Source organism: Rhinoderma darwinii, chromosome 3 (genome assembly GCF_050947455.1).
Source record: "Rhinoderma darwinii isolate aRhiDar2 chromosome 3, aRhiDar2.hap1, whole genome shotgun sequence".
Classification (NCBI taxonomy): Eukaryota; Metazoa; Chordata; class Amphibia; order Anura; family Rhinodermatidae; genus Rhinoderma; species Rhinoderma darwinii.
In genome coordinates, this window is record NC_134689.1 from 334,546,617 (window position 1) to 334,559,544 (window position 12,928).

A 12,928-nucleotide genomic window follows, 5' to 3' on the forward strand; every position below is an offset into this window, starting at 1 on the left:
CGACAGTGAATTCCGATCACAATATACAGCAACCTGTGAATAAAAAAAAGACGTTCATACTTAACAAGAACTTCCTGCTTCCTCCAGTCCGGTCTCCCGGCCGTTGCCTTGGTGACGCGTCCCTCTCTTGACATCCGGCCCCACCTCCCTAGATGACGCGGCAGTCCATGTGACCGCTGCAGCCTGTGATTGGCCTGTGATTGGCTGCAGCTGTCACTTGGACTGAATTGTCATCCTGGGAGGTCAGACTGGAGGAAGAAGCCGGGAGTTCTCGGTAAGTCAGAACTTCTTTTTTTTTTTACACGTTCATGTATATTGTGATCGGAAGTCACTGTCCAGGGTGCTGAACCAGTTTAACTCTTTCAGCACCCTGGACTGGACTGTCTCCTGACGTCGCGTACCGCAAAATTTTTTGCCGGGTTCGGTCAAAACGAGTTCGGCCGAACCCGGTGAAGTTCGGTTCGCTCATCTCTAGGACACTCCGTTTGGATGTTTGTAAACAGAAAAGCACGTGGTGCTTTTCTGTTTACATTCAGAGTTGGACAGCTCTTGCGCGAATCACGCAGTTCGCACGGAAGTGCTTCCGTGCGACCTTCGTGGTTTTCACGCACCCATTGACTTCAATGGGTGCGTGATGCGCGAAAAACGCAGAAATTTAGAACATGTCGTGAGTTTTTTTCAGCGCACTCACGCTGAGCAAAACTCACGGACTGTCTGCATGCCCCCATAGACTTGTATAGGTCCGTGCGACCCGCGTGAAAAGCACGCGAGTCGCACGGACGTATATCACGTTTGTGTAAATGAGGCCTTAGTGTTTGTCTAGAAATCTTGTAGTGTTAAAAAAAAAGTTGTGTTACAAAGACAACCCCTTCGTAAATAGAAGCTGGCCTGGCGATCAGCTGATCACAGCCGGTCCAGGTGCTCTAATCCCCAGCTATCAGCTGCTAGGGATGGGGAAGCCACATCTGGTCATGCATTAGTATTACATGCTGGCCATTTAAATGAATGGCTGACCACGTGATACATGGACGGGCCAGTTCTGCCAGTGCGAGAGCTGCTGCTTGTGAGCGGCTCTTCGCTCTACCTCATACACTGGAGATCCTTAGCAAGGCTTAATAGGTCATATGGAAAGTCATCATGAGACACCCCTTTTAAGTGAGACATATCATAACCTAATCATGATATTAGTGAATATGCAATTCTGATTTCGATCAATATGACTACCTCCCAGTAGTGGTAAAATCAACTTTTGCTTTATTTAGGCAGTGGTTCCATTGACCCAGATGAGCTCCGCACAGTGCTGAGGTCATGCCTGCTGGAAAATGCCATCTCACTTTCAGAGGAGAAGTTAGATGACTTGACTCTGGTACTCTTCCAATCGGCTGACAAGGACGACAGTGGGTCCATCACCTTTCAGGAACTAAAGGAAGAACTGGAGCGTTTCCCAGAAGTAATGGAAAATCTTACAATCAGGTACCTGGATTTGCAAACAGACATTTATTCTCATGCTATCGCTAAACAGATACATTACTGTGGAATCATAGGAAACACAAGTGGCTCCTAATTTCTAAAAACACCTTGTTATTTACCACGTGGAAGCACAGACAGTTCAGTTTATGGAGATTATTGGACTCCTGAATCAAGTTGGTGCCTACAGATGCCCCATGCAAACATTATCACAATCGAAGTACCAATTGTAGGTATAATATTTCTCTGTTTTCCCTCATTCTTATCAGTGCTGCTAACTGGCTGAAGCCTCCAACACTGAAAAAGAAGAATCGCACACCCCGCTACCTGACCCGAGCTTACTGGCACAACAATCGCAGCAAGGTTCTGTTCATGTGCTCCTACTGCTGTGTTAATGTACTCCTCTTCGCCCTGGCCGCAGTCAATCATTCCAGCCTTGGTGGCTGGATTATGGTGGCCAAGGGTTGTGGTCAGTGCCTTAACTTTAACTGCACGTTTATTGTGGTAGGTGGTTAATTCAGACATTTTATTTTTTTGGTCCATATCTGAGAACCCATCGTGTCTAAAGCTGTCCAGACCCCTTATGTGTAATCTTTTGTCCACTGTCAGGTTTTGATGCTTCGTCGCTGTCTCACATGGCTACGTACCACCTTCGTTGTGAGTTTCCTTCCATTGGATCAGAATGTTATCTTGCATGAACTTGTTGGATATACAATAGTTATTCTTACTGTGATTCACACCGCTGCCCATGTCATCAATTTCAGTAAGTAGAAATCTACTTTGGAAGCTTAATTTATTGGGAAATTTTACTTTGTTCTGTAATTAACATCTATAATTCCTGTAGTAAACAAGGCCATAAACCCAGGTTCGTATACATTCTGGGAATATCTCCTGACATTGCGGCCTGGTATTGGCTGGGTGTATGGCAGTGCCTCCATCACAGGAATCTTGCTGCAGCTTCTCATCTGCCTCATACTGGTGTGCTCCAGCACCTTTGTTAGGAAAGGAGGACACTTTGAAGTAAGTATTGCAGTTGAAAAATGTAGTTCTAAAGTTATATCTGTTATCAAGCAACTAAATCTATATGTATTAATGGTAGGATTGAAGTAGTAGTTGGGACTGGAGGATCAGTGGAGGGGGGGTGCTAATGGAAAGTGATCTGCTTGCAATGTAGTGACTGCTTGAATTCATTAGGGTATTGAAGAAAGCAATCTCACCCTTCCGTTAGTTGGCACTGCACCCTAGGCTTATACCTACTCCTTGAACTGGTTTGAAATATCGTGACTTGTTGTATGGCCTACAACTTCTATGGCCAGATAAACATTTCTCCAGCAGTGGCCACTAGAGGGGAAATTTGGTATGGCATGGCAGCTGTTCAAATGAATGGCTTGGCTGCCATGTAATACATACTGTAGACAGGCCGAGTCTGCTAGAGCTGTGGCTCATAGAGGGCGGTACTGAGTGAGGCAGCCCCTTTAATGCTATGAGTTACTATCTGACTTTCCTGCTACTATAATACAAATATTTCTAACTAATGTGTGTTTTTGTACTAGTAAATCTATGCTAAATAGTCATTGATATGTTGAGGTACTGTATTGAATATTATAACAGTGAAATCTGTTTCAGGTATTTTATTGGACACACCTGTTTTACATCTGGATCTGGATTCTGTTGTTTCTCCATACCCCTAAATTCTGGAAATGGTTTCTAGTCCCAGGACTTATATTTGTGATGGAGAAAGTATTTCGAATGGCAGCATCACGTATGGGTGGCCTGTACATCGTAGGAGTGAACTTGCTACCCTCAAAGGTGTATTATTTGTGCTTCTGTCTTTCATTTTTTTATCAGCGGAAACGTTTTCACTTTGCGTCATTCTTCATCTTTCTTCTAAATGCAGGTGACTCATCTTGTTGTTAAGAGGCCACCATCCTTTCAGTACAAGCCTGGTGACTATGTATACTTGAATATACCAGTAATTGCCAAGTATGAATGGCACCCATTCACCATTAGCAGTGCCCCTGAGCAGGAAGGTAAGATAGCCAATAATATTTGCCTCCTGTCAGAACTAAATCTGATCATTGCAGTTATCTTAGATCTTTGAATAACTTAAAGGGGTTGTCCGGGTTGTAAAAATTTTTGTGTAAGGGCTGGAAATTAAATAAATAAGCAAAAACTGCAATACTTTCCTAACCTTGCCCACAGACGATCCAGCGCTGATTCTCTGGCAGCACTCCCGGTGGTTGTTTGCATAGCATGTAACCGCTGCAGCCAATCAGAGGGCTCAGCGGGGCTCACTGGTGACAAATCGTATAGAAATACAACATATGGCCGCTGAGCCCTCTGATTGGCTGCAGCGGTCACATTCTACGTGAATGTAAACAGCTACCGGGAGGGCCACTGGAGCGACAGCCCTGGATTGCCAGGGGTAAGGATAGCTACGTATTTCTTTTTTTGCTTATTTATTTAATTTCCAGTCCATACAGAAAAAAATTCACAACCCGGATAACCCCTTTAAAGCCTAGCAAGCAAGAAGCAAGCAACATAGTTTAGTGTTTTCCTAATATACGGTACTTGATAAGACTACAGTACTCAATTACTTTAGTACAAACCATCGTTCCCCTGTTCTCCCACACAAATACTTATAAAAAAAATTATCTTTCTGTTGTCACCACTAAGGGTCTGATCTGTTTAGACCAGGGGTGCACAACCTTTCCTTGTTCGAGGGCCACATTGTTAGATTATACTAATCCCAAGGGCCGCAATAAAACGTAAAGAGGTATCGCCATCTGGGACATTCATGGCATAAGGACTGTATATGCCGTAAATGTCTGGAAGGTGGCCCAGCATGTGTGGCCCAGTTTCCACTACTATAAGGGTATGTTCACACGGTATCAAGTTGAAGTGGAAAATAAGATGCTGAATCTGCTTCTAAAATCAGTGCGGTTCCCAGATAGATTTTTCTATGCTAATTTTAATATACAAGCTAATTTTGATGCTGTTTTTTTGCCACTTTTTTATATATATATATATATATATATATATATATACACACACACACATATATATATATATATAATGAGAAAAAGAATAAAGCAGCACAGCAACAGCAGTGGGTGCAGGCCTCCTAGGTTGAGGCTAGGAACCCTTGTTAATGAAATCCAAAAAAATGAAGAGGCAGCACTCCAAGGAAATTGGTGAAAAAAAGTGGTGTGTTTATTCACCCCAGGCAGGCAACGTTTCGATCCGTCTCTATGGGATCTTTGGATTTAATTTTTGGGGATTTTATATATATATATATATATATATATATATATATATTGTGAGGGTTTAGCATCAGGAGAGGTTGGTACAGCGGTTTCTTTGTAGCCAGAGACAGGGACACCGTGCATTAAAAGTCATAACAGGGCTTTGCCTGTGTTTTTATTCTTGTCAAAGAAACAGCCTCTTGTACAACAAGGCAAAAATACAAAATAAATCCTGCTCGTCTGAGCACTAACTAAACAAGATATTATCTAACTATACCAAGTGCCTTCCTACCAGGCACTGGACACAAAGTAACACAGGTCTTTACTCACATAGCATACAGGCTACTCCAGCCTTAGTAGTCTCCAGTCTGAGTCAGGGGTGAGACTCACACACACTGTGTCTGCACCTTTTTATACACAGGCTACAGGTGCAGCTAATTGAGCAGCAGCCTTGTCCTACAAACAGAGATGGACTAGGGATTGGGGAACCCGCCCTGCTCTTCTCCAATCCAACTCCAGGCCCTTTTTTCCGGCTTTTCCTTAAGCCGAGATTGGAAAACTAGAGCTTTCTATTGCAAGAACTACTCATTCCCTGGAGCCTAGGATACATATGACAGGATTCTAGGGGAAATATACCTTCCCTCAATGACTTTACCTGTCACTGTCTCACATACCCTCTTCCTCTGTTCGAGCCCGTGGGATCGGACACATTTAGCTACAAGGCAGTGTGTCCTAGACTAAGCGTCAGCATTGCCCTGCAGTTTTCCTGCTCTGTGTTCCACAATATATTTGAAGTTCTGCAAAGTAAGAAACCACCGTGTAACTCTTGCATTTCTCTCTTTAGCTTGACACATCCACGTAAGAGGAGAGTGGTCTGTAACCAACCTAAACCGACGACCCAATAAATAATATCTCAGGGACTCAAGTGCCCACTTAATTGCCAATCACTCCCGTTCAACTATGCTATAGTTTTTCTCAGCCGGGGTAAGTTTTCTGCTCAAATAGGTCACAGGATGTTCCTCACCACCCACCTCTTGTGACAGAACTGCTCCGAGCCCCACATTAGAAGCATCAGTTTGGACAACAAACTCCTTTTTGAAGTCAGGAGTGACTAAGACTGGTTGGTTACACAGGGCCAGTTTCAACTCTTGAAAGGCGCTTTCAGCCTTCGTGTCCCACTTGACCATGACAGACTTACTTCCCTTGGTAAGATCTGTCAGGGGCGCTGCTGTGCTGGCAAAGTTTGGAATGAACCTGCGGTAATAACCTACAATTCCTAGAAAAGCTCTGACCTGCTTTTTGGTTGAGGGCTGGGGCCAGTTTTGGATAGCCTCAACTTTGTTGACCTGTGGCTTTATCACCCCTCTCCCAATTATGTACCCCAGATACCGTGCTTCCTCCAAGCCTAAGGAACATTTCTTTGGGTTTGCTGTTAACCCCGCGGCTCTGAGGGAGTTTAGTACTGCTTGTACTTTTGGTAAGTGGCTTTCCCAGTCATCACTAAAGATTATAATGTCGTCCAGATATGCCGAAGCATACCGACGATGGGGTTTGAGGACTATGTTCATTAACCTTTGAAAGGTCGCTGGAGCCCCATGTAGCCCAAATGGTAAACAAATATATTGAAACAGACCATCCGGGGTGATGAACGCAGTTTTCTCTTTGGCGCCCTCCGTGAGGGGTACTTGCCAATAGCCTTTGGTTAAATCAAGTGTTGAAAAATACCTTGAATGGCCCAGTCTCTCTATTAACTCGTCAACTCTTGGCATTGGGTATGCGTCAAACTTTGACATCTCATTTAACTTGCGGAAGTCGTTACAGAAACGCAATGACCCATCTGGTTTCGGAATCAATACAATGGGACTTGACCATTCACTTTTTTGACTCTTCAATAATACCAAGGTCTAGCATTTTCTTGACCTCCTCAGATATGGCTTGTCTACGAGCTTCAGGGACTCTGTAGGGTTTCAAGTGGACCCGAACCTGAGGCTCGGTCACAATGTTATGTTTTATTATACTGGTCTGTCCTGGCAGTTCTGAAAACACGTCTGTGTTTCTCTGCACAAACTCTTTTGTCTCTTGTTTCTGTGGCTTTGCGAGGGATTCTGACACATACACATCTGGGTTAGGACTATAGGGGGTCCTTACTGCCACGAGGGTCTCTCTTTCTTTCCATGGCTTAATTAAGTTTACATGGTATAACTGCACTGTCTTCCTTTTACCTGGTTGGTAAACTTTATAATTTACATCCCCCACCTTTTCAATTATCTCATACGGCCCTTGCCATCTAGCAAGAAATTTGCTTTCTACAGTTGGCACTAAGACCAACACTCGATCACCAGAGTTAAAATTTCTAACTTTAGCCGTTCGGTTATACACCTTGCTCTGAGCATCCTGAGCTTGCTCCAAGTGTTCCTTAACTATCGGCATGACTGCAGCGATTCGGTCTTGCATCAACGTGACATGCTCAATTACACTCCTATAAAAGGTGTGGACTCTTGCTCCCAGGTTTCCTTGGCTATGTCCAGGAGACCACGGGGTTGTCTGCCGTATACAAGTTCGAAAGAAGAAAACCCTGTGGATGATTGAGGAACTTCACGTACAGCGAACATCAAATAGGGCACAAGACAGTCCCAATCCTTCCCATCCTTACTAACCACCCTCCTCAACATGCCTTTTAATGTCTTATTGAATCTTTCGACAAGACCAATAGTTTGAGGGTGATATATAGAGGTACGCAGGTGTTTAATTTTCAGCAGTTTACATAATTCCTTGCTGATTTTGGACATAAAGGGAGTTCCCTGATCGGTAAGGATTTCCTTAGGTAAACCAGTACGGGAAAACATGTAAAACAACTCTCTTGCAATGGCTTTTGAAGAGGAATTTCGCAAAGGGACTGCCTCAGGGTAGCGTGTGGCATAGTCCAACACCACTAGGATATATTGATGTCCTCTAGAGGATTTGACTAAAGGGCCGACCAGATCCATGGCAATTCTTTCAAAAGGGATCCTAATGATAGGCAAAGGCACCAGCGGACTCCTAAAATGTGGCATAGGAGCCGTTATCTGACACTCCGGGCAGGACTCACAATACCTCTGAACTTCCGTATATACCCCCGGCCAGAAGAATCGTTGTAAGATACGCTCTCTGGTCTTTTCGCAACCTAGATGTCCACCCAGCACGTGTTTATGAGCCAGGTCCAACACCGTTCTACGATACGGTTGGGGTATCACCAGCTGTTCAACAACCTCCCCACGTACGTTATCTATCCGATACAGCAAATCCTGGTTAACCGCCATGTGTGTAAACACCTTATCAGCCCCTGGATGTTGAGGCACTCCATTTAATACCTTAGTATTTTCCCTGGCTTTTACCAATGTGGGATCGCTAAGTTGAGCGGTCCCAAAATTGTTACGTGATACATTTAACTCTGGTATCTCAGAAATTTCCTCCTGCTCATCTGTTTCACCAGCAAAAACAGACAGAGGAAATTTATCAGGCTCAGTGGTCACCCCTACTGCTGGCACCTCAGCATCTTCGTTAAAGGGTTCTGGGCTAATCACAGCGCACACATTAATACCATCATTAACATTTACAGTGGAGGTTACATCTTTCTTCCTCCACAAGTCCCAGAACACTGGGAAGTCTCTCCCCAGGATCACACTGTGCATCAGGGACTTGACCACACCCACTTCATGGCAAGCGGTTCCACAGGAAGTCTCTAGAGTGACCAAAGCGGTGGGGTATTCTTTAGTGTCCCCATGTATGCACAGGACCCCTATACTATGTCCGCTGAATGTTCCAGGGTCTATCAGGCTGGCATGCACCAGGGTAACCAGACTCCCAGAATCCAGCAAGGCACTCACAGTACACCCTTCCACTTTTACGACACACATTTGTTGCTCAGTCTCGTAAACAGTCTCAGCAGAACAAACAGGACGTGCAAACAAGGATATTCGCCTTGCTGCATCACAGTCCATTGGCTCAGTAGTCAGGGGACAATTGGCAGCAATATGCCCAGGTCCATAACACCGCCAGCACTGTATGCGGCCCCGGTCCCCAACTTGAGACCCTGGTCTGGCCTTCAGTGTCTCTCTGGGATTTCTTCCCTCCGTCTGCTCCCCTTCTGAGCCACCTCCCTTAAAGACATTTCTCACCCCTCTAGTAAATGGAACAGTCTTACCGGGTGCTCCGCACGATTTGCTGTTCCTGGGGTTAGAACATCCAGGCGGTAGTTCTTGGAGTAGATCCTGAGTAGCTCTGTACCTTTCAATCAGGTTCACCAGCTGTTCCGCATCTGTAGGATCTCCTTGACCAACCCAACGCTGAACCTTCGGTGGTAAGGAGCGGATGTATTTGTCAAGCACCACTCTCTCCACGATCTGCGCAGGGGTTGATTCCTCTGGCTGTAGCCATTTCCTTGCAAGATGGACAAGATCATACATTTGTGATCGCGCAGGTAGGTGTTCCACGAAAGTCCAGTTGTGCACCCGTCGAGCACGCACATTCATATTAACACCCAGACGGGCAAGGATCTCATCCTTCAGCTTGGAGTAGTCCTTGGCATCCTGCTCATTGAGATCAAAGTACGCCTTTTGCGGCTCTCCGGTTAGGAAAGGTGCCACCACTGCTGCGCACTGATCTGAAGGTAACTTCTCTCGTTCTGCCACTCGCTCAAACACCATGAGATAGGCCTCAACGTCGTCGGTGGATGTCATCTTCTGCAGAGATATCTGTACCGCTGCACGAGTGGTTTGGCGCAAACCATGAGGCCCCGCTGACCTCTCCACTAAGGCCTGAATTTGGTCTTGCAAATAGCGATTAATTTGCTGCTGTTCTTTTAAGGCCAGTCTGTGGGCTTCACCCAGCAGAATATTGGTTTCAGCCTGTGCACGCATGGCTTCCTCATGCACCATTCGCTGAGTCGCGCTGGCTTCTTGCAGAGCTGTGCTTATCTTCCCCTGGTTGATATTAGCCTGAATCAGCTGTTTAAGTATTTCATCCATTTTAACAGTCTCTTTTAACCCTGTTGCCGCCTTCACCCAAGACATACACTTCCAAGCACTCTCGGGGAGAAAAAAATTGTGTTGTTGCCCCTAGCAACGATTTTCCACTTGGAGCAGCAAAAGTCCTTTTAAATAGGTGTATGACTCTTTAAGACCGTGCCTGCATCGGCCACCATATGTGAGGGTTTAGCATCAGGAGAGGTTGGTACAGCGGTTTCTTTGTAGCCAGAGACAGGGACACCGTGCATTAAAAGTCATAACAGGGCTTTGCCTGTGTTTTTATTCTTGTCAAAGAAACAGCCTCTTGTACAACAAGGCAAAAATACAAAATAAATCCTGCTCGTCTGAGCACTAACTAAACAAGATATTATCTAACTATACCAAGTGCCTTACTACCAGGCACTGGACACAAAGTAACACAGGTCTTTACTCACATAGCATACAGGCTACTCCAGCCTTAGTAGTCTCCAGTCTGAGTCAGGGGTGAGACTCCCACACACTGTGTCGGCACCTTTTTATACACAGGCTACAGGTGCAGCTAATTGAGCAGCAGCCTTGTCCTACAAACAGAGATGGACTAGGGATTGGGGAACCCGCCTTGCTCTTCTCCAATCCAACTCCAGGCCCTTTTTTCCGGCTTTTCCTTAAGCCGAGATTGGAAAACTAGAGCTTTCTATTGCAAGAACTACTCATTCCCTGGAGCCTAGGATACATATGACAGGATTCTAGGGGAAATATACCTTCCCTCAATGACTTTACCTGTCACTGTCTCACAATATATATATATATATATATATATATATATATATATATATATATAAATATATATACTACCGTTCAAAAGTTTAGGGTCACTTAGAAATTTCCTTATTTTTGCAAGAAAAGCACAGTTTTTTTCAGTGAAGATAACATTAAATTAATCAGAAATACACTCTATACATTGTTAATGTGCTAAATGACTATTCTAGCTGCAAACGTCTGGTTTTTAATGCAATATCTATGTAACGACGGGGGTAGGGAAACGAACAAGTGAGCCCTAATCTACCCGCCACTCTGTCCCTGCCTACTTGCAACGACCCGCCCTAGGCGACTGGGTACAACTGGGCGGCGGTCCCTACTCTCAGTAAGTGCACGAGACAAACATACAAGGGAATACAAAGCAAAGGGAAAGGGGAAGTTGCCCACGGCAACACCGTGAGCAACCAGAGTGGTGAACGAGGTACCAAACGCAGAGCAGGAGAGTAGTCAGTAAGCCAGGGTCAGTATGGAGCAGGATCAAATAGTAGGAGCTGTAGCTGGGCCAGGAAACCACACGGAAAGAATCACAAGCAAGGAGGAACAGGAAAGGCAGGTATAAATAGACAGAGGGCGGGAGCTAGCTGAGTCTGGCCAGGCTGCGATAGGCTCTCCCACTCCTAAGCCTGCCAGCCTGAGTGGTGGAAGCTGGAGTCAGTCTCAGAGACATAGACTCAGGTGAAGACTGATTATCTATGGGCGTTAACCCCGAAGCTGTGCCTGGCAGATCCTTTACAATCTACATAGGTGTATAGAGGCGCATTTCCAGCAACCATCACTCCAGTGTTCTAATGGTACATTGTGTTTGCTAACTGTGTTAGAAGGCTAATGGATGATTAGAAAACACTTGAAAACCCTTGTGCAATTATGTTAGCACCGCTGTAAACAGTTTTGCTGTTTAGAGGAGCTATAACACTGACCTTCCTTTGAGCTAGTTGAGAATCTGGAGCATTACATTTGTGGGTTCGATTAAAAAGAGAGCTAGAAAAAGAGAGCTTTCATGTGAACTCGACAGTCTATTCTTGTTCTTAGAAATGAAGGCTATTCCATGCGAGAAATTGCCAAGAAACTGAAGATTTCCTTCAACGGTGTGTACTACTCCCTTCAGAGGACAGCACAAACAGGCTCTAACCAGAGTAGAAAGAGAAGTGGGAGGCCCCGCTGCACAACTGAGCAACAAGACAAGTACATTAGAGTTTCTAATTTGAGAAATAGACGCCTCACAGGTCCTCAACTGGCAGCTTCATTAAATAGTAACCGCAAAACGCCAGTGTCAACGTCTACAGTGAAGAGGCGACTCCGGGATGCTGGCCTTCAGGGCAGAGTGGCAAAGAAAAAGCCATATCTGAGACTGGCTAATAAAAGGAAAAGATTAATATGGGCAAAAGCACACAGATATTGGACAGAGGAAGATTGGAAAAAAGTGTTATGGACAGACAAATCGAAGTTTGAGGTGTTTGGATCACACAGAAGAACATTTGTGAGACGCAGAACAACTGAAAAGATGCTGGAAGAGTGCCTGACGCCATCTGTCAAGCATGGTGGAGGTAATGTGATGGTCTGGGGTTGCTTTGGTGCTGGTAAAGTGGGAGATTTGTACAAGGTAAAAGGGATTTAGAATAAGGAAGGCTATCATTAATTTTGCTACGCCATGCCATACCCTGTGAACTGCGCTTGATTGGAGCCAATTTCATCCTACAACAGGACAATGACCCAAAGCACACCTCCAAATTATGCAAGAACTATTTAGGGAAGAAGCAGGCAACTGGTATTCTATCTGTAATGGAGTGGCCAGCGCAGTCACCAGATCTCAACCCCATAGAGCTGTTGTGGGAGCAGCTTGACCGTATGGTACGCAAGAAGTGCCCATCAAGCCAATCCAACTTGTGGGAGGGGCTTCTGGAAGCATGGGGTGAAATTTCTCCCGATTACCTCAGCAAATTAACAGCTAGAATGCCAAAGGTCTGCAATGCTGTAATTGCTGCAAATGGAGCATTCTTTGACGAAAGCAAAGTTTGAAGGAGAAAATTATTATTTGAAATAAAAATCATTATTTCTAACCTTGTCAATGTCTTGACTATATTTTCTAGTCATTTTGCAACTCATTTGATAAATAGAAGTGTGAGTTTTCATGGAAAACACAAAATTGTCTGGGTGACCCCAAACTTTTGAACGATAGTGTATATATATATTTATTTATTTATTTATTTTTTAAAGCCGCCCACTGGAGATTTTGTCTTTGAACACTAAAAATCAGCACAGTGTTTTTGGTGCTTTCCAGGTCACATAACAGCGCACAAAACAGTGCCGAGGGCATTATGCGCTATTTTTTAATCTTCCAGTTGATTTTAATGGGAATTTTCGGGTAGGTTCAACACCTACAGAGGTCAAGAGGCTTTTGTTTTTTAAGCAGTG

The 12,928-nt window shown here is 44.7% G+C and overlaps 1 protein-coding gene across 1 annotated transcript in view; it reads left to right on the forward strand.

The window, feature by feature from the left end:
• The window catches only part of NOX5 (NADPH oxidase 5), a 66,007-nt gene that overhangs the window by 21,904 nt on the left and 31,175 nt on the right, over positions 1-12,928 (forward strand). The window contains exons 3-8 of the mRNA XM_075855303.1: positions 1,263-1,473; positions 1,737-1,971; positions 2,077-2,230; positions 2,312-2,487; positions 3,094-3,276; positions 3,365-3,497. Of these exons, the coding sequence (XP_075711418.1) occupies positions 1,263-1,473; positions 1,737-1,971; positions 2,077-2,230; positions 2,312-2,487; positions 3,094-3,276; positions 3,365-3,497 (1,092 nt within the window). The remainder of the gene's footprint in view (positions 1-1,262; positions 1,474-1,736; positions 1,972-2,076; positions 2,231-2,311; positions 2,488-3,093; positions 3,277-3,364; positions 3,498-12,928) is intronic.